Source organism: Oreochromis aureus, linkage group 23 (assembly GCF_013358895.1).
Source record: "Oreochromis aureus strain Israel breed Guangdong linkage group 23, ZZ_aureus, whole genome shotgun sequence".
In the NCBI taxonomy this organism is placed as follows: domain Eukaryota; kingdom Metazoa; phylum Chordata; class Actinopteri; order Cichliformes; family Cichlidae; genus Oreochromis; species Oreochromis aureus.
The window spans coordinates 41,585,960-41,612,589 of NC_052963.1; the positions used below are offsets into that span (position 1 = coordinate 41,585,960).

Genomic DNA, 26,630 nt, shown 5'->3' on the forward strand with positions numbered 1-26,630 from the left:
ACTCAATCCATCCTTAATGAAAATGCTTTGGGCTGCTGAGCTGAGCTGAGCTGAGCTGAACCCTCTTGGGGATCAGTGGTTAGTCAGAGCGTACAGAGAGATAGGCCACCCATCACTAACCACGATCCTCACTAAATCCCCATCAACGCACTGGTTAATCACTCTAACCCCACGCTTTTTCGCTCTCCACTCTGCTCTCCTGTCTGCCACACACAAAGACACATCAAAATTCATAGCCTTGCTGAAGAGCGGAGTTGAGGGATTTATCGCTGCCAAGTATCTGCTTTAAAACCCAGCAATAGCCTCGCAGAGTCAAGAGGAAAAAGCTGCGGTCAATCAGAATGGCATATGGCGTGTAGATGTACATGTATCTCTGTCAGCTTGTGAGATGTTGATCACAAGTGGCTTTGATTAGTTATTGACTGCACCTGAAATGATTACTGTCACGTGTAAATCGATAGATTAGGAGCTACATCAGTGTAAGTTTTTAAATATTGATATATTTATTCTACATTCTCTTAATCCATCAGAAACATCGATGATCAGGAGCTTGGATAACCATAAGACAGCTCCATCCCTCATGTGTCAGAGCAGTTAAATATACACAAAAAAGGCTTATATGTGGCTAATGACTGAGCATGTGTGGCCATTACGTTTAAACGTTAAATGTGGTGTGCAAGCTCAAACTTGTCCATATTCTTATAGTATTGGCTTTAACTGCTTAACTTCAGTTGCAGACTTCATATTATTTCAGTGCTTTCATAATTGTTTGGAAAGACTCTAAAATGTGACGTTTGGTAGTTTTAGTGTAGCGTGCCTCTTATATGGCTGCTCATCGATCACAATGAGTTTTCCCACTGTGTAGGTCATTTGAGCTCTTCATTTTGAAGTATTTGCTTTTCCAGACTGAGCCGGTCATCTAAAGAACAATCACCATCTGGATTTCTCTGTCCTTCCTTTCATCTGTACATGTCTGTATCTCATTAACTAGTCTCTCCTGGCTTTGTTCAACACGCTGTATTTGTGATTAAGCCTGTTCTTGATGTTGCAAAAAGAAAATGTCATCCACAGAAAAAGGGCCCTAACGAGTATACGACTTCAGTTCCACTACACGGTTTCCCTAAAGAGGCTTAAAATAAAATAAAAACAAACAAACAAAAGAAATTGGCAGTGTCACGTTTATTTCTATCATTGCTCTAAAATTCTGATGGTGGCAAAATAATGTAACATGGACGAATCATGGCACAAGTTATCTTCTCCTTGATTGCAAAGGCCCCTAACACCAGAGACTGTGGCTTCATGTGGACTAAGACTTTGTGTTTATGGGTGTGGGGTGAGATTTTTAGCAGTAAGTTGTATCTCTTCATTCATGTTTAAAAAAGGGCAAAATGATGAAGCTAATTCTAAGCTAAATCTGGAGTGATATCAGACACAGCCTGTAATATTGCAAGCTTGCTTGGTTTATTTCATTCAACAGCAGAAACTCGGCTATTTGGGTCTTTCCTTTGTAGCCATAGAGACGACCTGATCATGACAGAAACTGATGACATTGTTTTTGATTGTTTCTCTTTATGAATAACTAACTGTAAACTGGCTATATTAAACGTTTTTGAGTTTATATGAAAACATACAATTTAAGAAAATATAGTAAAGAGCACAGTACAAAGGACCCCTTTAAAGGTTTTCCCTTTTCACTGATTATGTAATCAATGTCACTGTAGCATCATAACGTTCTGCAGATGTTCTCTATGGTCGGGCCTGTTCAGGAGCCTCGTGTGTAACTGGGAAAAACCTCAAAGGATAAATGTTTGGGCATAAAGGCACATTTTCTTTTTTTTATTTTAACCCCTGTGCAGACACTTTTTGCAGAAAAGGTGAATTGAAGCTGGACTAAAAATGAAAGTAATAATTGTACAGTGTGCGTAAATCACAGAGTGCTCTGCACACACCTTGGTGCCTGTTGCTCACAGTTTCAGTCGCCTGAGCTGACAACTTCATTATCTCCACGTGTAAACTATATAAATTAGTCTGCAAATAAAGCGACAGATCACACATTAAATTCACTTTTTATCCTCATAATGAAGGACGAGTCCACCTTTAATAGAACTCAAGTAAATTAATAAATTGTGTTCATCTGTCAGCCCAGACCACATATTATATTATTTACACCCCAGGGTAGGAGATGCTGCTCATTATTAAAAAAACATTAAGGAAGTCCAGTTTATGTAAACATATAAATACTCTAACTAATTAGTTAGAGTACTACGTTAATAGAAGAAGCAGCATTCTTGCGGTGCTTTGCACTCACCAATTGGTCATTTATAATACGGGCAGACTTGGAGTGGGATATGAGCCTGATCCACTTACACACTTTTTCAGTAAATGGGTTTTATTATTAACATCATTGTGTTTTATCAGAAATTATTTTTTTTCTTTTTGCATACATGCACTTTTATCTCAAGAATTTGAAATAAAGAGTCCTTTTTTTTTTAAACAACGAACAAATAAAACAGAAAAACCTGCTCTTCATATTCACACATGATAATCCACATCCCTTAAAAAAAAAGTCTAATCTGAAAAAAGGCAAGTGCAGCAATTAATTAAAAAGGAAAAGTGAAACATAAAAAACCTGCATGTTTTATGATAAAAATCTTTTGTTTTTGTTTTAAAACGATGGTTAAAAAGTGCCTCAATTAAAGGACCACCTCATCACGAGAACACATATTCAATTCAAGACGGGGAAGTTTTGCTTTTTTCATATTTATAGACACAAATATTTCATATTTTCAAACTTTCTGCTGGGCCGTCTTCCAAGAAAGAGGTGCACTGATTAAACAGCAAATGAAGCGCAACGCTATTCTACAGTGTGTGAACTCTTTTGTTTCTCTCACAGCCTCAAAGCAAGCTTAGCTTTAGGTGAACAGGTGTGAGGAAGGGCTATGGGGTCACTATCTAGCTCAGGTTGGACCTAGTAATTTAGCTGAACTGAGGGATTTGCTCCTCCCCGCTACGACAGGCAATACAAAAGATCTGAGTTGAAAGCGGAGAGGGAACAGAGGGGTACGGACAGTTTAACTAAGATGAAGGAGTTCAGTTTGCCAAAATGCCCACTTTGATTAGTCTTTACACTTGCTCTAATTGAGCATGCATGTGTGCGAGCATGAGTCCCGTCACTCGCGGGCAGCGGAGTTAAGTTTGCGCATCTGTGCGTGTGTGTCGGAGACGTCGGCGTTCGAGTGTGTATCGGGGTTTTGTTTTTTTGTTGGCTTTTTTTCACGTTGTAAAACTCTCCCTCTCCTCACACTCATTCCTCTCTCAAGACTGAATTTGCTTGTCTTCTCAGCATGAGTGTTTAATCTTTTCAGGCTGTTGAATCGGCCTAGTGAATGAGTCCCCAGCTCCTTCTCTCTAGGAGCCCTGGAGATTATTCTAAAGCACTAATCGTTGAGCAAACACAGCAGTGCTCTCCCATTCCTATTCTACACAGGCCACAGTATAGCACAACTTCTTCTTTCACTTCTCCTCACGTTTTACGCCCTGTGTAGATTTTTCACTTTTTGGCGCACGTAGCCTAGATTACTGTTCCCGAGCAACACACCCCTTAACTCCCCTCTCACAGCCGTGGGTAAAAATGAACTAAGCAGAGAGTGTGAGTTTTTCTTATTTGTTCTTTTATAGCAAGAGAAGTGACATGTAATTTAAAGAGCATTATTTCCAACATTGTCCCCTGGAACCTTTTATGTTTGTGGGTGTGTTTGTTTTTTAATTAGATTGTCAGTAGGGAGAATCTACCAGGCTTATATGATGGTGTCAATATCCTTGGATTTGGAGCTTCGTCAATATTGTCTGGCCCTGCCGCTACTAACCTGAACAGGCTGCTGGCATTTGGTGTAAAATAAATAGAGTGATTTGTCTGTTTTGTTTTCTCCATATCTTTGTCGCCTCCAAGCAAAGTTTTATTTACACCGCTCTCCATTTTATTTTGCGTGGTATTTGCTTTATTGCCAGTTGTGGTCCTGCCGTGGTCTTTAGAAGTCCTGCTAGCTCTGCGCCCAGTCCTCTCTGCCGGTGGTCATGTTATGTTCATGTAATATGGACATGTCTCTCCAATAATGAGACACCTAGTGCATGGCTGACAGAGCAGCTCCGATCACAGATCTGACATTTATTATATTGGGGAGTGATAAGTTTTAGCTAGTCAACAAAGTCAACTGTATACTTTGGTGTTTGGTTCCACCTATTAGCCACTGAACAACTGATTGAAGACAAAAATAAAGGATCAGCTGCAGTGACCCTTTGCCTTACCAAATGTCCTAGCACAGTAAGAGGTGCAGTTTGCTCATGCCTTCTTCTCCCACTCTGATTTTCAAACTGTTTCTCTCCACAGAGAAAGCTGCTGGCTATCTACCTCCACAATGATGACAGTGTTCTCAGCAACGTCTTCTGCTCCCAAATGATGTGCGCTGACTCTATCGTCTCCTACCTGAGCCAGAACTTCATCACATGGGCATGGGATGTCACTAAAGAAGCTAACAAATCCAGGTACAGTGTCAGTCGACCAGCACGCTTGGAATGCGATTGAAGACGTATCTTATTCCAAGACATCCTATTCTTTAATGAGTCCATTTTTGCATAATTCATTTGTGTAAATAAAGTTTTAAGCTCATCTTACGACCTTTGAGTTGTCGGATCAAATATTTAAATTGTAGAAACTGCAGCGACACGTGAATTCTGTTGCAAAGCTAAATCTGGCAGTGTTTTGTGGTTGCCAAATCTGTCTGTGATGCTATAGCTGGGGGAGAAAACAGTTTGGTCAGTGAGAATGATGGCCAAACGGTGATAAAAAAAACTAAGGTTTTAAACACTGAATTAATTCTCTGGAGGTCCGGTAATCTATCAGAATCATGCTGTATTTAGAATTGCTTTAGCCAGCTGTAAAGTTTAGTAATGCAATAAGAGAACCTTTAAGCCCTGACTGCATCCTTAATCCTTATGTTTTATTTATATGTGACTTACTGTCTGCAGGAGCTGACTGTTTGCATAAATACTGAGGTGTATCTAATAAAGAGGATATTGAATGTATTTCAGCGGGAGAGAAGCTTGATCATGAGCTGAGGGCTTTGTGAGCTGTCAGAGTCCTCTGGTTGGGATGCAGTCTGTTGCATGCTACTATCTTGTCCCCACATTATTGTTCTGAATAGTTTTCTTAGAGAAAGTAAATTTAGTTTTCAGTCGTGCCTTGCCCCATCCTGCTGTTGTATTTTTCTTGGACTTTAGAGAGTGAAACCTGCATATTTTGGGTAGCGTTTAGATAATAATCCAGAAATGCTAGTGTGGGTGGAATCTTATCTGGCAAATGAACAGTGTTTAAAAATCGGTTTGACACATCCGTAATTGCTGGCATTCATCTTTCACTCCATTACTCGTACTCTGTATCTCTTTCTTCTCATTCTCTCTTCAGCCTCATTCTCCTTTTGAAGCTTGGAGGTTGCATGCTAACAAAAGGCGTTGTGTTTGCACGGTGAGGCCCCTGATTGGGCAATCTTGACCAAACTGTCTGAATAGAGGGTCAGTGGGAGATGAAGGACTCCGTTGGAGTCCAAACATCTCTATCTCTCCAATTTATCCTGAAAGTCCTAGCTTAGCTCTAGCACCCTGTGTTGGTATTTTACAACAACACCTGTTTATTACATTGGTTCAATGAGTGAGATGTATATTTTTAACAGACCATTAGATCTGTTGCAGGTTCAAGTGTTGAACAGAGGAGAGGTTTAGGTAAATTTGAACCTTTGTTTCACATTGTAAATAAGGAATACTTCATTTATTTCATCCTTTCCTTCATCTTTATACTACATATTTTACTTGTTTCCTTCCTGATATTTCTTTATTTCCTTTCTATTTAATCAACTGCCTCAGCTCTCTCACTCTACCCTGAACCTCCAGAGTTAAGCCTGCCCTCTGGTAGCAGTCATTTTTGAAAGACTCGCACCCTGACCTCACCTCTCCATTATTTCTTTTAAGGAAATTCCCTCCTTTCCTCATTCCGCTCTCCTTTCTCTCCCATTGGCCTCCTTTGCTTTTTGCCCCAGCTGGGCCTTTTTATTGCACGTTAAAAAGGAGGCAACATCTGGAGCTTTTCATCACACACAGCTAGTCGCAGCTTTGCTGCTAACGCATGCATGCACATGTGCGCACTAACTCGCTCACACATCCAACTGCTGCTCGGCATTCTCACGCTCTTTAGCTGATCTAAAGTGACTGGTGATTGGCATCAGTCACACAACCTGTTGGAAAGGTATCCTGATTATGTGTGCGTGCATTTGTGTGTGTCTGTGAGCGAGTGATAAACCTGCTGATATTGGAATGTGCCTGTTGCTTAGCTTAATCTATTCTCACAGGCCTACCAGTTAAATGATTAATTATGCATAAATGCAGTGCTGGTGATTGGATGCCAGTGTAATCGTGGGAAATCGCCCAGGCAGTATACTGTCATTGCACATGTAAGTAAATAAACACATTGAAAGTCGATTATTTGTGTTGTGTGCGCATTCTCATAATACATTACAGTGTAAGAATATGCACTAAGGTGACCTTATGTTGACGCTAGATTTAGCGTTTTAAACATTATACAGACCTGGCAGTCTAATACGATTACCCGTTAGGTCTATAGCAATACAGGCGATCTTATTAATAGCCTTTAAGTGTAAACTTGTGTCTTAACTGCTGAAGGCGGGAACAGACCGTTGTGCGAACCTGTTCTGTACACTCGACTTCTTCTCTTGACATAGTCTTCCCTGAAAACATAACTCGTTTGGTGGGAGAATAAAATGTCACTTTCAAATCAAAACATGTCCATGTTCACTCTGAAACAAAGTGTGTATGACACAGTGAGCTACCGGAGCATCCGGTTCCCATACTGCACACATACAGGTGGCTGGCAAAAATATTCCCTGCAGTGCTACTGTACTACCCTGACTCATCAGCTGCTCAGTGGAGCAGACGCCAGGTCTAACTGGTCTACTCGCATCAGTTTGATTTGAAGAAGTGCAAGCTGACAGTCCAGGAAAACATTTACTGTTATAGCTGTCGGGATCCGCAGTGAGAAAATAAGCTGGGATGGGCAACAAATTAGAAGCTGTCAGTCACATTAGCCACCGAAGCATTTAATGGTAGTTGCAAAGTCCATGCAGGTGTTTCTTCTGCATTTAGTTACCCCTAAAGGTTTTTAAAGGCCGCAGGTTACCATGTTATATTAGGGCTAGATGAGACAGGCCGAACTGTGCAGCTTATTTCCTGGAGTGACTTCCTCCTGACATTAAGTGCTGTGGCCATACTTATTCTTCTTTACGTAATTCCATAAGTGCTTCATAGTTTTTCCTGTTTCCTAGTTTCAGTGTTGGTCTTACCCTGAACGATAGTGGTTACAAAGTACATGTAAGTTGTGTTTTGAGATTGTGCTGTTTTTATGTTGTTGTGATTATGATCATCATTGTGCTGAACTGACTTCCTTAGTTTAGAGTTAGAAACCAAAGCAGGTTAGCCTGCGCTTGATTAGAGGTTTAAGATTGGGTTACCCTTCAAGTTAGTGTCCATTGTTCCCTGGCCTTTCATTACAGGTTAGAGTTTCCCTGTGACCTTTTGTTATATTGTGGCTGGGTTGAGGTCTGAACAGGGACAAATGTCAGAACAAAATGATCTAAGATTTAGGGTACCCACGTTTTTCATTGCAAGGTGTGGGTCACACAAAGTTCAACATTTGGAAAAAGTTTTTGTCTGCATTGTATTCCAAAGCTCATTTCATTCATCTTTCAGTCAAACGTCCACACTTTTAGCTGGTTTTGGCATGATTATTACTACTACTGCTATTGTCCTATTGACTGGAAGTACTCGATTTCACCGTTTGGAAAGTCTGCAAGTAGCTCCCTCAGCTTTGGCTTCATCTTTTAATGAGTTACACCCCCTCTCAGACAGCATCCGCTCTATCTATCTTCTTCCTCTGACCCGCTGTCCCACCATCCATTCCATTACCTCTCTATTTTACCAGGCAGTTATTAAAGTAGATCTTATTAAAAGGCAGGAGAAAAAGCTAATCTATATTTGCATTCAGTCTATAGCAATTCATTAATATTATGACATTTACAGGGAGCTTGGCGGGGCTCCGACTGCCTGCTACCCTTTTCCCTCTCTGAAATGTTAATTTAAAAAGTTCTGTCTTTGTAATGGAATAAGAAATCCTCTCTTGCCCTATCAATTCTGGGTGTCTGGTGAGGAATACTAATTCATCTGTGGTTCCAATTGAGATAGCATGTCGCCCTGATGGAATAAGAAAATGCAGAATTGGTTTTAAAGTCTTTAATGCCACAAGTTGTGTGTATTTCTCTTTTGTGCTGCAATCTGAAAAGCACACACCTCCCAGTGAAAATATGTGTGTGAATACTTTATAGCTCTTTAAAATTGTTTTATTGCAGGCTTAAATATATGCTTATTACCAAGAGGAACAAGCAGGTAAAGTAAATAAATTGGGGGAAAAAGTGAATTAGATAAATTTCTTTGTCTTCCAGACTACTCACTATGTGTACGAGGCACTTTGGCAGTGTGGTGACACAGACCATACGGACATACAAGACAGACCAGTTCCCCCTGCTCCTCATAGTCATGGGCAAACGCACATCCAATGAAGTTCTAAATGTTATTCAAGGTAATTCTCATTTTATTCATCCTACAATTAACTGTGTTTTCTGTAATTATCATGAAAACAGAAACACTTTTATTGCCCTCTGATTTTCTTTTCTAATTCAGGCAATACAACAGTGGATGAGCTGATGATGAGGTTAATGGGAGCAATGGAGATCTTCACAGCACAACAGCAAGAGGACATTAAAGACGAGGTAAAGCTTGAGCGGAATCAGACAGTCTGTTCGCAGGAAACAAAATCGTCAGCCTCTGATCCTTAAAGATGGAGAAAATACTTTATTTCTTTGTTCTTTCAATAACTACTTGGTTCATTATGGACCATTTGCTCTTTCAAATGGAAACATGTTTGTGTTTCCTTGTAATGCTGTTTAACAGTAGCTAGGAAAGTTGTGCAAAACTGCTGTTGACTAAACTAACCAGTTTGCTACTATCTATAGTTTCCACTGTATATAGATGACTTCATATTTCTATTTAAAGGAGGTACTATGGCCTGGGGGGCACTTCCAAGTATACCAACCCCATTCTCAAATATACAGTTTTTTGTGAGAGTCACACTTTTGACATTAAAGACATTGTTTCAAGATAAAGCCATGCTTTTCTGGTTGGGATAAGTTGAAGACTGCCAGAGGTTTCTTCCTGTTAAAAGGGAGTTTTTCCTTCCCACTGCCGCCAAAGTGCTTGCTCATAGAGGCTCATATGATTGTTGAATTTTTCACTGTATGTATTATTGTAGGGTCTACCTCACAATATACAGCGCCTTGAGGCGACTGTTGTTGTGATTTGGCGCTGTATAAATAAAATTGAATTGAACTTCTACCATTAATCTTATTTTAGTTGGCTAATCTCAGTGGCTCCAGTAACTGAACCAACTTTTTACATTGTGCGAATAATTGCAACATGTCAGAGCACATCAGAAGGCATTGTTAAAATATGGCTTTTGTTATAATGACTCAAGAACCATTCAGCCATTTCACCCCTTTAGTTATCAACTAGAGTCTGGCTACTGCTAACATATCTGTTGACCTCCTTTTACCCAAACAGAAAATGTAATTAAAACATGATTAAAACATTCCTTCCATAGAAATGAAAAGGTGGAGCTAGCATTTTGTGTCCTTCTCACGAATCTTAACAATATGAGAGAATGCATCAGTCACTTACAACAAACTTAACTAATTTATTAACTATCATCTCATATGTTCACTCAAATCCTTTTGACATGAAAAACACTGTAATTACCTTTAACTTAATGGTCGTCATAGCTTAGTTTAGACATTCCCAAACCATGAGAGTGCCATGGTAACTGTTGTAAATGATATGTGAATATTACTATGGCTAAGTCTTTAATTGAAAACTGACCTGTGTGACTTGAAGCTGACTCGTTCAGATTAATAAAAAACAATAACACTTTACTTGTTTTTCTCCGGGAAGCTTTAGAGTCATTTGTATTTTGGAATAATCGTAGCAGTGCAGGTTTTCTGTTTTTATTTTAATCAGCACTGGTGTTTAGTCTCTTAATATCTCGCAGAGGTTTTGGTTTTGGTTGTGTGAAATCTTTCGTAGCTGCCCTTTCCACTTTTCTGCATGTTTTATTTCCACGGATTTTTGTCAGCCCTGACTACACTGTGCCTCTTTTTTGACTACTGTATCTATAGATGAGAGATGTCAAGCTGTGTTAGGATCAGCCATTAGGTTAAGTCAACCAAACAGCCTCTTTAGCAATGAGCAGTGCTATTGTGGGAGTCATAGCATCTCAGTTATGGGAATCGTGGCTGAGGAATGAGTTGAGTTTCACACACACCCTGAGGGTCAGACTTGCTCAGGTGAGCTGCGCCCTGCTGAGTGACAGCTACTCTCTCTGTGTTGTTATAATGTCTGTAATGCTCTGGCTTCATTGAGGATTTGTCACTCTTAGTCGCTCGTCAAATAATCATTGATGATAGGATTTAAAACAAGAAATATTCAGTTTGTACATAAAGTGTTGGATCCTAGGGGTTTTTTTGTTTTACAGGATTAGTGCCGGTGCTGTGTGTGTGTGTGTGTGTGTGTGTGTGTGTGTGTGTGTGTGTGTGTGTGTGTGTGTGTGTGTGTGTGTGTGTGTGTGTGTGTGTGTGTGTGTGTGTGTGTGTGTGTGTGTGTGTGTGGATGCCAAAAGAATAGTACTATTACCAAAATTAAACATTATAAAAACGAAGCGTAATATATGACTAATTATTCATTATTAGTACCATCAACCTCAAGATTTTCACTGACAAACCTCATTTTCACGGTACCTGCTTTTGGGTGCTGGTGTATATGAATCTTTCCCTGTGTCTCGTCCTTCTTCTTCCATTTTTCTCCTTTCCAAAGACAAACTCAGACATGAACACAGACACCCAGACATTCCTCTTTGACAGCGACTTTTGTGTCTGTCTGGAATCGGAGCAGCTGGAAGGCCGCATTGTGATTTCTACCATCCGTACTGACTTGCCAGTCATTTGTATGGTTTTCTGTGTTTTAGCTTAGTAGTTAGTAGTCAAATGACTACTCGATGCAATTTTGTGGTCTACATCTGTCAGCATTTCAGGGTTGTTGTTTTTTAAAGGTCGTTTTCAGGTCATTTAGCATGCATTTCATATGAAAACTAGCCAAAAACTAACCATTGTGCAGTTTGTGCTGATTTGGTTGAAGAGTTGTATATAAAAAGAGTATAAATTTGAGTCGAGTTTCATGGTTAAGGGTACTAGATGTGTCCACAGAAAGGATCTGATTTAAACCAGGGCCCTCTGTCTGTTAAGTGACAGTGTGCATAAAAGCTGATATTGTGGTCCAAAAGGAAATAATTTGATATAAAATGTGCCCTCTGTCAAGTAGAGCACAGCCACTTGGTTCCAAAATTAAATTGCAAAAAAACCCAACCCAAAAACCGCCATATAAAGCGTCTTTCACTAGTTGTTATTTGTGAGCAAACATTAAATATGTGACAGCTTGCTTTTCTGAACACCAAGTGTATCATCGCGACTAAAAGACGGCACACGTCTTGCCAACTTGAACAGTAGCCAAGATATAGTTGTGGAAAATCTGTTTCTTTTTTCCTCCAAAGTTAAGGCCCTGAAAATCACATGGTGTTTGAGCATGTCAGATAAACATTTCCCTTCTTGCCTCCTCACTTTAGGTTATTCAAAGCATTTGAAAACATTCAACAGCAGGTCAAATGAATGTAAAATGAATATCAAACATGAACTACTGTGCGACTTGTTTGCGTGACTCGGGGGCAATCTATTGAAAGTAGCCACTTTTGATGCTTTTGTCCCTCTGTGCCATTCTTTTACAGTTTCCTTTCAAAGTTCATCTATTATGTGGCCCAAAAGCACAAATGTATATTTGCATTTTCCAATTCAGCGCAACAATACACACTGTCATTTTGCTTAGCCGCTGCCTGGTTTCACAGTAGCCCTCTGATCATCACAATAAGCTTACTTTGCCATATCCGGGCTGACACACAGCGTGGGCCTTCAGAAAATAGAAAACTAATGGCTGTGCGCTGTTAACACAATGGACACTTGTATTTAGTCCCAGTCTTTATAAAACACTTTGTAGCCACAGCAGGTAGAAAGAGAAAGGCCGCCTGTCCCTTTCCCTCTGTACAAACAGGAAGAGAGGCAGCGTGAATAAAAGAAAAAGGGAGGGTGAAACTGAGATGAGGAAACATAAAAGGGGCTCGGGGTCTGGTAAATGACAGCCCAGTCAGAATGAATTCCCTTCTGTTGCTACTCTTTCATACCTGGTGTTTGTATGTAGCCGCACTTGACATGCTGTTTTCTGCTGCTAGCTTCCACAGCCGGCACTTCTGCTCAGATGTTTTGTCCTCATGTATCCTTTATTGTGCTGTTAGTTAATGGGACCGACTTTCTTTCTTCCCCTCTCTCCACTCAGGACGAGCGCGAGGCGAGGGAGATGGTGAAGAGAGAACAGGACGAGGCCTATCGCTTGTCTTTAGAGGCTGATCGTAAGAAGGTATCAAAATAATGCAGTTGTGATCAGAGGTTGACACACACTTATCATGGGCGTGAATGTCATGTAGGTTTGTGCTTTTAATGATTCCTACGAGTTGTTCCTCTTCCAGGGTGGAATGATGGCACAGCAAACATCTTTAGTGAATTTCACAAACAAGCATTGGGTGCACAACTTTGAATTTAATTTGTATTTTCTCTAATCCACATGGGGTAAAATGTGTGTGTATATATAGGCTCAAATATATATACCATGTCCACTAGCAACTTACACCTTGACCAGACACTATAAACAAACTTTTGGCACAATTATGGATGGATATTTGACCACCCTTCTTAGCAGAATTGATGAAGTTCATTTAAGTTGGTTGGTTTTCTTGGTACAGCCAAGCCCCAGCTTTTAGTCCACCAATTTTAAATAGGGTTGAGATCGGGGCTTTGCGAAAGCCATCCTAGCAGCTTAATGTTAGCCTGTTTTATCCGTTTCAAAACCAGGGATCATTGTCCTACTGGAACACCCAATTGCTTCCCAGTTTGAACCATCCAGCTGTTGATTTGAGGTGAAGTTGAAGAATTTGGAGGTAGTACTCTTCCTTCATTGTTCCATCCACTTTTTACAGTGTAGCAGTACCACTGGTAGCAAAACAGCCCCAGAGCAGGATGCTACCATCACCATGCTTGATAGTTGATACAGTTCTTAGGTTTAAGCCTCAGCTTTACTCTTCCAAACATACCTCTTGCTATTGTGGCAAAATAGCTCAATCTTTTTCTTGTCTGACCATAAAGGTTTGCGTCATAATACAGCTGGGTTGTCCATATGTGCAGCTGCAAACTGTGGACAGTGATCCTAGTGATGCTTCCAGACCATGACAAAGTAAAAACTTGTATTTATATACAGGTGTTTAAACTCATCTAGTGATCTGGAATCTGCAGTTGTTTAGAAATGGCCGATTAAGCTTCTGGTAGGATCTACTCAAAGCCCCGACCTCAGCCCTATTCAAAATTTGTGAACTATGCTTAAAAGCCGGGTCTGTGCCAACAAACCAGCTAATTTAAATGAACTCTATAGTTCTGCCAAGAAGACAGAATTATGCCAGAATCTTGTTGATGGCTATTAAAAGCATCTGGTCGAGTTTCAACTTGCTAAGAGACATTTAACTAAATATCAGTGGGGATGTATGTATATATTTGACCCTGTGTGGATTAGAGATAATCCACAGTATGTTCAAACATGCACCCAGTTCTTGCTTTTGAAAGGCATTAAAGATGTATGGCATACAGTCATTCCAGCTTGGAAAAAGGATAATTCAAATCCATTCATGCCCCTGATGAGTGTACGTAAACTTCTGACCACAAGTCCACCAATTATCTTTGTGTATCACTGTCAGTTCTTAAGTGTTGTTTTTGAAGCATAGTATTAAAATCAAAGTGAACCTCAAACATCAGGTTTAGAGTACGATCTACTCCTACTGTGTTACTAGGTTTAGTTGAGGTGTCGTAAATAATAAGAAAGGCCTTACTGTTGTTCAGTTTGATCATAATAAGCCAGTGTGTGTACAGAGCAGCTCATTTTAACTTTAAATTATGCTGTGCTTGTGCAGACTACAACTTGTGTGTCTAGAACAAAGTTTTTGTTGATCAGTCAGTTAGTTTATCAAAGCAAAGTAACAGAGTGTGAGAAATGAATCCAATGATTTTTTTTTTCTTTTTTCAGAGAGAAGCCCAAGAGAGAGAAGAGGCCGAACAGTTTCGCTTGGAACAGATGAGAAAGGAGCAGGAGGAGGAGAAGGAGGTGAGTACAACAGCCATAATTATACTAATTATACAGCAAACCTAGGTAGCCAAAAGTGTCAATTAGTTACTAGTTAATTCATACCGAACAAGTTTGCTATTTTTCCACAACAGCAGCTCATAATTCGGTTGAATTAAAAGAGAATTTTGGACTCGAGCACATTTCAAAATAATCAAATGAAAATCTACTATTAGCTATTAGCTAGTAGTATGATTTAGAAGGGTTGTACCATTGTGCTGTTGTTTATGTCCCTTTTCTGCTTACTCAGTAATAACTCAATTAAATTGTGGTTTTGGTGGAATCTGCCAGTCAGTGAAGCCTGTGTTGTGTCAGTATACAAGCATACAGCCATTTCAGAGAAATTAAATATCCTAATTACAGCAAGGCCGATCCCCATTAATGTCACCTTCAGTGTACACAGTTATTGTCCTGGTTAGCTTTTTTTATGCTGATATAGCACACAGCCTCATATTCAAACCCGACTGAATAAAAGAGGCAATTCATGTACACAGACCTATGCACAAACATACACCTAAGTAAACACACATATTCTCTGGAAAACAATTATTGTCTGCGAAGACGGGGCAAGCGCGCACACACGCACGGCGGACACAATGTCACGCACACAGGAAAACAATAATTGTCGGTGAGGATGGCACCAGCGTCGTGAAAGTCTATTGTAATACAGTGTAGTCCTCGCTGATTGCTGTTTGCTCTGCAGGTTAGAGCCCGAGGGCAGCGAGAGGTATTGGGTGACCCGTCTTGCTCAAATGATTTGTCACTTAAGTTAAACAGACGACAACAAAAGAGCCCTGAACCTGGCCTTCTTAATTATATCACTGTAGTCCACGAATCAAACAGTGCATACATGCTTGTGTATTTTCGACAACAATAGCCGGGATGGCGTTGTGTTTCCTACTTATATTAATTTTCTCTGCTCGAGCTCAAAGGTTTCCATGGCGTCTCCTGTGCTGACGCGCTGTGTTGTGCTACTGTCTAGATATCCATAAATATGAGAAGCAGCAGCAGCTGGTGTACCGAGACAATGGCAACTTAAGTTTCCCAAACTGTTAAAGGATAACTTTATCATAACGTGATCCTGTTTTGTGTACCAGTAGCTCTGATGGATGTCGGTTCAAATACACTAAAAAAACTTAATTAACAAACAAACAAAACTGGGAATTCGCTTTCCTTTTATTTAATCACTATTACTAGTTGTGAATTCTTCTCCTAACTGGAGACAAACATGTGGAAACTAATTATACAGCAAACCTAGGTAGCCAAAAAAGTGTCAGTTAGTTACTAGTTAATTCGTACCGAACAAGTTTGCTATTATTCCACAACAGCAGCTCATAATTCAGTTGAATTAAAAGAGAAGTTTGGACGCGAGCGCGTTTGAAATGAGTAATTTGGATTTTAGCATTTACATCACACATGCTGCTCTTTATTTAAACAGTCTATGGCGGAAACTGGTTCTTTCATCACTCCTCGCTGTGCTGGTGCCAACTTAGTTATCCGTCTCCTCGAGGAAGGCGCGGCGTCGCCTACCACATGAGCCGTTTTAATTGGAATAATTTTTTGTTTGTTTGTTTGTTTGTTAGTGCTTGTTTACAGTTTTCAGTTGAGTTTACAGTAGAAACTGCAGGCACAACAAAAACACCAGTCACCACCGGAGAGGGAACAATGCTAGTGGGAATGCTTTCTCTGTGATTTTATGCCTTTGTGCGAAGAAACGGGAGATGAATATGGGAGCCAGTGAACTGGGGGTTGGGGCGGGAGGGGGTGGAGGGCATGTGTGTTTCATGCGCCTGTGTGGACTGGCATTATTATTTACCTCCGTCAGGGGGTCTTAGCATACAGTTGTGCGGCTGTCAGGTGCACCTATTTCTCCTGCTCATCGTCTGTTTGCTTTCTGTGGTTAGCCGAGCGGAGCTGGAGAGGCAGGTAAATGGACGGAGAGATGCTCCCGATTATTTGTGCGGCGCTTCCTGGGCCCGAAGCTCGACCAGACGTGTGCCTCGTGGTTGCTTTGGGGACGCTACCTCTAACTCGCGTGGGCGTTTGTGCTTGTGTCTGTGGTTGACTAGCTGTCTGCATTTGTATGTCCATCACCTCACGCTCTCCTGTCTGTTATTTGTGTGTGCGTATGTGTTAGCTTTGTCTCCAGGGGCCCCTTTAACTCAGTCAGTTCAGCTCTTGTACCTGAGGGAGCTGATGGCGGAGCAGCACGCGCTCCACCCTGCCCACCCAACACCAGAAGCTGCTAATGAGCTACTGTTGTACACTCTTATGAAATATAATTGCATTATGGTGTGTAAATAAAGCCGGGGCGTGTTGTCACAGCATATGCTCCCCGGCTGGCCAAACAGGAACAACAAGCCAGGGGAGGAGGAGGTGAGGGGTGAGGGGTAAGAGCAGAAAGGAGACGAAGGCTCCAGGGAGCAGCTGAAACATGGTTTTTGGAGCTCAGGAGGCTTGATTTGCTTTTCTGTGGAAGATGACGGTCAATGGTTGTCGTCACTCCACATGAGCCCTCCACATCCTTTTAGCGCAGACACCGTTAGCGTCTGTAAAATAAGTGATTGCTTCTCATGAAGAAGATCTTCCTCTTTCTAGTGAGGGTTTTCCACTATCTGCAGGGGTATTTGACAGTTTTTTTTCTAAAGGATGACAGTGCAAACAGCAAGGCAGCATGAAAGAATGAAGTACTTGGCTGCTCTTAGCATACTGATATGCTACTTGGCAACCTTCTGAGCTACAACGGGCTTTAGGGAACAGGGTGAGACACAGGGCAACTAATTTAATAACATTCTTAGGGCAAGAAGATTGTTTAATTAATGTGAAATAATAGTGCTTCAGTAAGACTCTGAGAGCAACTTCTTGGCTTGCCTTTCATATATGCTTGGAAAGCGTGTCGTCATCTTTATCGCTGCCAACGTTACTGTTGATACTCTGGTTTAAGTTCACTGTGAACACAGACAAAACGAGATGCGGATTTTTACTGAAGTCACTGGAATAATCACGCTGACTTTGCTGTTTAAATGAAAGGAAGGCAAATAAACGCTTGCAGCAGCAGGGCTGACTGCTGCATCTCACCAACACCTGTATGCAAATCTGTGTTTTCAAATTCATTAATGCGTTTAACTGAAAAAAACAAAAACGCTGGCTTTTCTTGTTTCAGGCAATCCGCTTGTCATTGGAGCAGGCCCTGCCTCCAGAGCCCGATGAAGAGTCAGGCGAGCAAATCAGCAAGCTGAGAATCCGCACACCAAGTGGCGAGTTTTTGGAAAGGCGTTTCCTGGGCAGCTGTAAGCTTCAGGTTCTCTTTGACTTTGTGGCCTCCAAGGGATACCCCTTTGAAGAATTCAAGCTCCTCACGACCTTCCCTCGAAGAAACGTGAGTGGTTTGCCTCCTCTCTTACAGACACGTCAGAGCCGAAATCGCTTCTCTGCTCCTGTTTTACTGCAAAGTGAGGATGCAGAATAGAAAAAAAAAGCTTTTTCTTTCAAGAGTTTGCTTGATCTTAAAGAACATGCCACAGTTCCTCTGTGGATTTAGCCATTTCACAGTATTCCTCAGGTAATTAGCTACAAAAGTTTTGAATGAATTCTTATGGTTTTTTTGTTTTTTAATTGCGAGTATTTATATCAACAACATACAGGCAAATAGGGAACGATATATCGGGATCCTAAATATAGAGCTCTGACCTCTTCTTCAAGGTCAAATAAGGTCAAACATCCATTAAATGTCTTTTATCTTTAAAACCGTGCCTATGATTCTAATGCCTTGGCCATATTTTGCATGTCAAATTTAACCCCTGATGTCACTTTAACATTTCACATTTGCATTTTGTTCAAGTGGACCCAACAAAGTGTTATGTCTGATGTCTTAAAGTACCAAGCGAGAGAAATGTAGAGAAATATACTGCAGTATAATATTATACAATAAGCTGAAATCATCCAGTTGTCTTTCATTCAACTGTTCTTTGTGGATGCACATTTTTATCTTTATCTTTTTTAAGAATGACTTTGTATCCTTCAGATGAATCAAATCAGCATCTCCGCTTGTGACACCCACAGCCCTAATTGGCTTTTCCATTTAGGCCTCAGCCTAACCTCAGGCAGCAGCTGTGTATGAAGTGCAGCAGGGACAATAGTTCAGATAATCTCTTGTCACTGTTTGGCGATTTTGTTTTCTTGTTCTTTCTTTTTTTTCCTCCATTATTGCTTCGTATTTGTTTTACTGTTTGTATGCTGCAGCAGTAGCCCTGCATCGGCGCCTTTGTTTACTCGCACCTGTGACGGGGAAAGTTAAGCCGACTGTTTATCCGTCCACCTGCGCACACGTATTATTCAGTGAATATTAATTAGTATCAGTCCACTGTGAATACAGTACACTCTGACTGTGTTAGGATACAGTTGTCAGCACTAAGAGTAGTATTCTCTGTGGCTCTTCTGCTGACACCCTGCATCACTCAGCTATCTACAGCCAGCCATTTGAGGGCTCAGTCGCTACGCTGTGTGGTAGCGAGCTAATGAGCACTGTTTTAACTACCAGTTTAATTAGCCCTGCTGCTGGAAACAAAAATGGGATTTCCATTAATCAAGAGTGGAGTGCATGTGGAGGGGTGGTGATTGTATAGAGGTGTGTGTGTGTGTGTGTGTGTGTGTGTGTGTGTGTGTGTAGGCTTGCCCAGGCAGTGTGCCATCGTAGTCTGTAGAGACCGCCAGGGCACAAACACCTCAAAGCAACACACACATTATCGCGCAGCTCACACTCTCCATTTCATCACGATCGCACACTTCAACACATGCACAAATATTTTCAAGCAAACACATGCCCCGCTCACAACTTTGTCACTTAAAGGATTCACAGTTGTCTCTTTATAATCAAGAGTAAACATGTGTTTGAGACAGAGATAAAGATGTGTCTGCATCGCAGATGAAATTCCGGCAAAAACAGGATGGCAGGATTAGAGGGGGAGAGAAGCGAGAAGAGGATGGTGACTGCAGAACTAGTCGGAAAAGAGAACAGAGAAGACAAAAGCTTGAACAAAGAAAAGATTTAATCAGAGAAACAGTCTGAAAGAGAAAAGGATAGAGAAGACAAGTGGAGAAGATATTAAAAAGAAGAAGATGGGAGATTATTCCAGAAAACAGAAAGGCGAGAGATTTGGAGGAAGAGAGGAGGGAAGTGGCTCAGTGGTAGTGCCAGTATGAGGCTGTGAACACAGGCCCCTGTCTAATCCTGCAGCTCTGTGTTGTAATTAAATGAGAGAGAGCATAGAAAGCCTCCATCCCGTCCAGACGCTCTCACTGTTGCTTTGCCAGGATCAGAGGATAGAGGATAGACCACTATTGCATTTGTAATACTGCACAACTGTTGAAACCTTTTTTTTCTCCTCCCTTTTTTTTTTAGTTTTCAGCAGCTTTATGCAGTGTCACTCTTTCTTTTGCTATTACCCTCATCGTCAGTCTTCTTCATGTCACGTCCTCTCATTAAGCTGCAGCACAAATGAGTAGATCTGCTCAGTCCATCTTTAGAAAATTAAGCAAAGCTGGATGTCGTGTTTAGTTTTGGGGGGTTTTCGGGCGGGGAGCGGGAAATGCGTACAACGTTAATAACCAGGAGCAAGAGTGTGAGTTAGTAAATGCGCTAACACGGGTTTTGCAAACTTCATCCTAAATCACACGGACGTTCGGATATGTCTGAATCATGCTTTTGCCACCTTCCTGTAGCTTAGCCAATAAATGTCTATTAGTCTCCACTTTTTGGACTCAGTCTCATCCTCAACATTTGGTATCAGTGGCTTATCTCTTCAGCACTACAGCAGGCCTTACACTGGCATCATTTGTACTAGGCTTAGCCGTGCTCAGGGAACTAACCCTTTCTCTGTTTCTATGACTGTCAGCGAGTTTGAGGAAGAGGAGGGGGGCTTTTAGTGTTTCAGTTTTCAGCTTTTCATTCAAGAATTTCCTCTGTTTTCTTTGATACTTGTTGAGCACAAACCTCTGCTGAAAGGCCCGAGGTCTTCCTTCAGCGTGCGGCTAATATGTTTAGACTGCCGTTATAATAATTTGCAATAGGCTCTTCTTGGCCGGCTGCTCGTGGATACCAAAACGCTGTCAAAGCGGCGTATTACTTTTCCCATTGTGATACTGTACTCTCTTTCACCTTTGCTAATCCTTCTTCCAGCTCCATCGGCGAATTTGCCTGAATGATTCTTAGACAAAACCTGAGATGCAGTAAAAATAAACAATGGCACAGAAGAAGCTTTGCTCTGCGCTGTAATAGGTTTTACATCTGTTGTACTGGTATGTTTTGTTTTTCTTGTCCTCCTATCTGAACAAGTCGTAGGAAGACTCACAGGAAGTTGAGCAGCAGTTTATTTTTGAAGTGTTTTTTTTATAAAACACATTTTTATAACACGCAACATGGGTTCATGGTGCTGTGTGGGGCTTCATCCTTGAGTACAAATATAAAGTGTGGAGACGAGTATCCGTCCAATCTCTATAAGTTCCTCTTGACTGAAAGAGGCGTCTGATTGATTTCAGATACATTTTGCTGTGCTGCAACAGATGTAACGGCCCCCACAGAGTCCTGATCTCAAATTCATCAACTCAGTCTGGGATTAAATGAAGAGACAGAAGAAAGTGAGGCAGCCAAAAGCTGCTGGAGGAATGTGGCAAGTTCCCTAAGACGCGCTGGGAAAGTGTACTTTAAAAAAAAAAAGCGATCATACCAAATTATGTGTTTTGGCATTATTTTAAAAGCATCGACAGTTTAGTTTAAGGTCCTAAAATGTTTGGAAAGTTCTAGAAATATAAGATGCACATCGTGCACTTTCAGTGAGACTTTTCAGAGATGATGGTTTAGCTTTCAGAGATTGATTTTTAAATATAAAAATGATACAACAAGCTAGAAACCTTGAAATATTTTATTGTGGAAAAGAAAAACACATTTCTGCTGGGAGTAGTATTAAAGCTGAGCTTTACCCCAGGGATCTCAGCCCCCTCTTTACCTTAACCTTCTCCTCCTACTCTTCCTTCCAGCTTTCCCTCCCTCTGCCTCTCTGTTCCCTCCTCTTTCCTTCGCCTGCTGTCTGTACACCTCCCTCTCTTCTGCTCCATCTTTTGTATTTTTACTTTTTGGTCTCCTGCCACCCTGCGTTTTTACCCAAATCCCCCTTTCTTCAAAAATCCTTTAGATAACTTAAAATATACCTTTAAAAAAACAGACGAGCGGAAAATTAAAGGAAAAAAACTAAAGTCCTTAATCCTACACCGAGGGACTCGGCTATGCTCGGATAGTTTGTCCCGTCACAGGAAAGCGACACCTCAAATTCATACAAAGTCGCTCTGAGTGAAACATTGTTGACTGCAGTCATCTCTTCAGTCAGCGGATCTCACACCTGCACATAATTTTGCACTGACATGTTACACGTCGTTATCCTGTTATGACTTCCAGAGACGTTGGAAATCAACGAAAAGGCAAATTGAAGGTTTTGTGGTGGCGAACCAACACCTTACACAAAATCTTTCTGTTGGTTCTTGCTTTGATTTGTCGCTCGTCTCTATATCTTTAATTTTCCTCACTTTCTTCTTCCCCATAGCCCTTTTTTCAGCGTTTTCCTTCCCCTTCAGTCCCCCCCTCCCTCGCAGTCTGTGCGGTGCATTTGTCCTTTGAAGTGCCGTATTCTGGTCTGTTCTTTTCTGTTCACGCCCCAGCACTACGTGCTGTCAACGCTCCTGGCAGCAGATAATGATCTCCCACTGCTTTTGTAATTGGCCAAATAAACACTTGACAACACTAGTTTAAAACAGACAAGTTATTTGGTTTTAATTAACATAGCAGGGCCTGTAATGGCTTCATTAAAAATGCGTTATTTCAGCTGCACGTTTGATTATGTTGGAAACGGACATCTTGAGGGCCTGTGTTTATTTTCCCTTTCTTTTCTTTCATGGCTGAGCGTTGCTTAGTGTCGCCTCCTCTGTTATCAGTGTTGTTTTATTCATTTAAATTAAGTGACTTACAATTGTTCTATTTATTTAAAACTTCACATTAAGTGCTAATTATTTTTTTAACTGTGTTGAGATTTGCTTTTCGATAAGGACAAAAAAGGGAGGGTGGGGGGGTTTATGTTAGCCGATCATTTTACGTCATATAATTTTTCATAAGAAATGAGAGATAAAATAGCAAAGATTGCAGAAAAACACCATCTGTCTTTTTGTTCGGATCCTGGGTTTTTAAATGCGAGGATCCCCAGTTATTATATTTCCTCTTTAGATTTCGCTTCTGCACAAAAACGGCTTATTTCAGGTTTTTTATTGTGTTAATTTCAGTATTTCTAATTAACAACTGGAAAATCTTTTTGCCAGTTGTTAATTAGTTCTGTTTGTTATTTTTTTCCCTAAATTGCTATTTAGTCAGATGAAAATAATATAATATTTTATATTAGGCAGACAGTTTCCCTTTTATTTCCCTGAATGATTTCATCTGAAGTGGATGATTAAAATTTATATTGACTCAAGGTTAAAAACAAACTGCAAAAAAGGGAACTAGATTGTGTCTGTCTTAAGTACTGTATGTATGTATGAATGAATGTATGTATGTATGTATGTATGAATGTATGTATGTATGGCTGTGTAGGCACAGAAGAAGAGAATATGGCTTAGGCATAGCAGAGGAAAAACAACAGCTTTGTTTGTTGACAGATGCCTCCATGCTTATGGTCTGTTAATTGGATAACAATGTAAACAATCACCGATGGTGCCCGTCTCCTGTGTCAGTGTGGCATCTTGTTTCCCTACTTTTCCTTTTCCGAGTCAGATGCTGCTCTCCTCCCGCTTGCCTCTCCCCCGGCGCTCCGCGAGCACAAACTCTCTTCTCGATTTTGCTCGGGACACACACACTCACACACTCGCATGTAACCCACAGACGCACGTCTTCACGTGCACCTGCTCCACCCCGAAGCCTCATTTACTCCTACCTGATGCTGCGGTGTCATAACAGCCTGTCGGGTTCATTAGCATGGCAGCCATTTGTGAGGCGCTGCTCCCGAGGTGGGAAAAGGAATCCAGCAGCTTCTTTTTGATCGTTTTCCCCCACCGTCGGGATGGAATATGCTTGCTGAGAATGCACGGGTGGAAACAAACACATAATCTCTTCCTATCGTCTCGCTCTGTGCTGCGACGGGGTGAGGGGCATAAAGTTGATGTGGCAGCCCCTCCCTGCCCGCACCGGGCTCTGAAGGATCCCGCTGAGAAGTCAAGATGCTAAATGACACCTTGAAATGAGGATAAGGAGATGAAAGGCCAGGAGTCCAAGGCCTTCTAGATCTAGTGTGACATTTCCAAACACCCATGGGAGATCGGAGACGTAGTATCTGATGCGGATTTGTCCACCTTGTCTAATTTAATTGCCTCGAATACTTTTTTAGTTTTGCAGAATTGGCGCCTAACAAAGATTTGAACGTGCCGATTGAAAATATAAAAATGTGTTTATTTAATTAGACTCATAATACATTCATTATATGCTCAGAAGGTGAGCACAGGTGATGCCGTGGTTCAATTAATGGTCGGAGTTCACATTTCATTGCCTACAAAAGTCTGTTTTAAATCTGTTGCTTTGCTTGTTGTGAGGCCGACCTTTACTGTGCTCGGCTTGCCCTCTGACCTTCTAGAGCAGGTACAGGGAGCTGGCTAATTATCCCACCGTGAGTTTAGAATAGGATCTCTAATCAGAGGGGCTGATGCAGCAGTCACCAGATAAGCCTCGGACACATCTCAGTGTCACACCGCCTCGCCCATTCAGCCCAGGTGTTAGATTGGCCCGATGTAACACAACCCCGCCAGTGATTAGCTCACATAAGCTAAGAGGCCCGCAGGGGTGGTGGGTGTCAGAGGGAGAGAGTCGGATTGTCCTGTTTTTAAAAACAGAGGTCAGACCTCCTTCATGTCGGCTAACTCGATCAGCTCCGCAGTGGGTGGTACTGCGTCGTGTGGAGTTTTCAGAACAGATACATGTTTTTTGCATTATGAGAAATGTTTCTGTTAAAGAAGAAATTACTCACATAAAATTCTTCTCTGGCTTCCCACTGCACTCAGTCTGTGTCTCACACACACTCCTGTCCTGTAACCTTCATCAGTTTGTTCTGGATTGGAACCTTTTTAAGAAAACAAACCTAATGGTCCTCTTAGGGAAGCAAATCTCTCAATTCTCAGGTTACTGCTTGGACTTTTTAAAAACACGATGTTAGAATAATACACAACGTACACACTCTCTTGCAAACACACACACATTAAATGAATTGAGCACTAAAACCACACTGTTTTCCAGTCTGACTCTTGGGAATAGATGGTGAGACAGTCACACAGGGACTCGGTGAATGACCGAGGCCATGGTGACACCAGTGTAGATAAATCTGAGGAGGTATTTTAAATAGTTTGATAAAATTAAAAACAGGGTTGACAGATTTGATAATTTTGTTGGCATTTTGGCTCATTGAGTTGATTGTACATTAGGAGAGAAACCTTTAATAGTAATGATTCAGAAATGTTGTCTTTAAGAAGTAATAGTAAACAATTGCACGGTCCACAGTGTTATACTCCTCTGACACCCCTGTGGCTTTGCCAGTCACAGTGCAAGAGTCATTTGGGAGATGCATGGCCTGAACGTCCATATTGTTAACACTTGAAGAGGTGTTCATAAAAGCATTTGGGGGTTCACCGCTTTTGGCTGCTACAACTCAAGCTAGAGCTCATCATGCCCTCCTTGTTTGTGCTGCAGTCTTCAGTACTGTACTGGGCCCGGGGTAACTTTAAACTAAAGGCCAGAGTACACCCCCTCACTCAGGTTAAGCTCTCTGCACAATAAACAGAAACCGTGGAGCAAAATAACAAACAAGTGAGGGCAAAACAGCCACCTAGTTAAACTCCAAATCAAGTTAAACCACATTAAAGAGAGCTTCCTGCAGCAAAAAGTGGCTTCAAGTTAACATCTTTGTTTTGTGCTGCCGATTGTAGTAATCGAGCAATCTGAGGATTGTATTTTGGGGAAGCTGTGATTAGGATTGTCATAAGTTTCTGGCATAGGCTTAATGTCAATCTTTTGCTCAGTCTAATGTTGTCCCCCCCCCCCCCAAACACCACCTTGTCTCTTCTCAGATCACCCAGCTGGATCCAGGGTCAACCCTGTTAGAGGCCAAGTTGTTTCCACAGGAGACGCTCTTCTTGGAGGCTAAAGAATAAGAACAGGCCCTCCGATCCCCGAGAGGTCCGACTGACTGACTGATGAACTGGCTGGATGCACACTCGTCACCGAGCATGGCCCCCACACATCAGTCTGGGCCTCCACCACACACACACACACACACACACACACACATACACAAACTACCATCTCAGACACACATAAACACACTGGCATGCAGATCCAGTGACACACAAGTTGAAGTAAGCTTCTCTGCCCTCAGCCTGGTCGTCGTACATGAATGCCTGATGTACACGTGTTGCACAGAGGAGCAAAGACAGTACCACAAGCACACAGCCAAAACATTCACCTCTACAATCCCCCCCCCCCCCCCAAACTCCCCTCACACTCTTCTCGACTTCACGTTCCCAAACTGCTGTGTCATTGTTTTCTCTCACAACACAAACACCGTACAAATAACAGCATTCAGAGACTGAGTAGACAAATCTTTGTCACACACAAAAAAAACAAATAAAAAAAACAAGGACTTGTTTCCCGTTTCCTCATTGAAGACACCGAGGCTGCTTTTTTTAAGACATGTTTTTTGTGTGTTTGAAATTGAAATAGAAAAGGCTAAAAAATGTAATTAAATAGACTTCGAGAAGAGGCGTAGCTCCGCGACGCCCGGGCCGTCTCATCTCCATTTGTGTTTACCCACTGAACCTTTTCCCCAAACCGCCCTTCTAGAGCTGCACACCTCCGTCTGCTGTCCAGGTGGGGTTGGGATGCGACACGCCGGCCCCGTCAGTCTCCGTTCTTCCTGGTTTCCACATCCACTGCTCCAAAAGCCAATAGATTGCTCAGTTTTTAGTTTGTTTTTTTTCTCCTTTGAATCCTTTTTAAGTTTGATGCTGTATTAGTTTTAGTTTGATATACATTATATAAAATATATGAATATGAACAT

At 41.4% G+C, this 26,630-nt stretch overlaps 1 protein-coding gene across 3 annotated transcripts in view; it reads left to right on the top strand.

Annotated features, from left to right (window-relative positions):
* faf1 (Fas (TNFRSF6) associated factor 1) overlaps window positions 1–26,630 on the top strand; it is a 61,294-nt gene extending 34,664 nt beyond the window's left edge. For all 3 annotated transcript variants that reach the window (XM_039607224.1, XM_039607223.1, XM_039607225.1), the window contains 7 exons: window positions 4,388–4,542; window positions 8,562–8,698; window positions 8,800–8,888; window positions 12,607–12,687; window positions 14,398–14,475; window positions 17,657–17,872; window positions 25,642–26,630. In XM_039607224.1, the coding sequence (XP_039463158.1) occupies window positions 4,388–4,542; window positions 8,562–8,698; window positions 8,800–8,888; window positions 12,607–12,687; window positions 14,398–14,475; window positions 17,657–17,872; window positions 25,642–25,725 (840 nt within the window). In that variant the 3' untranslated portion in view covers window positions 25,726–26,630. The remainder of the gene's footprint in view (window positions 1–4,387; window positions 4,543–8,561; window positions 8,699–8,799; window positions 8,889–12,606; window positions 12,688–14,397; window positions 14,476–17,656; window positions 17,873–25,641) is intronic.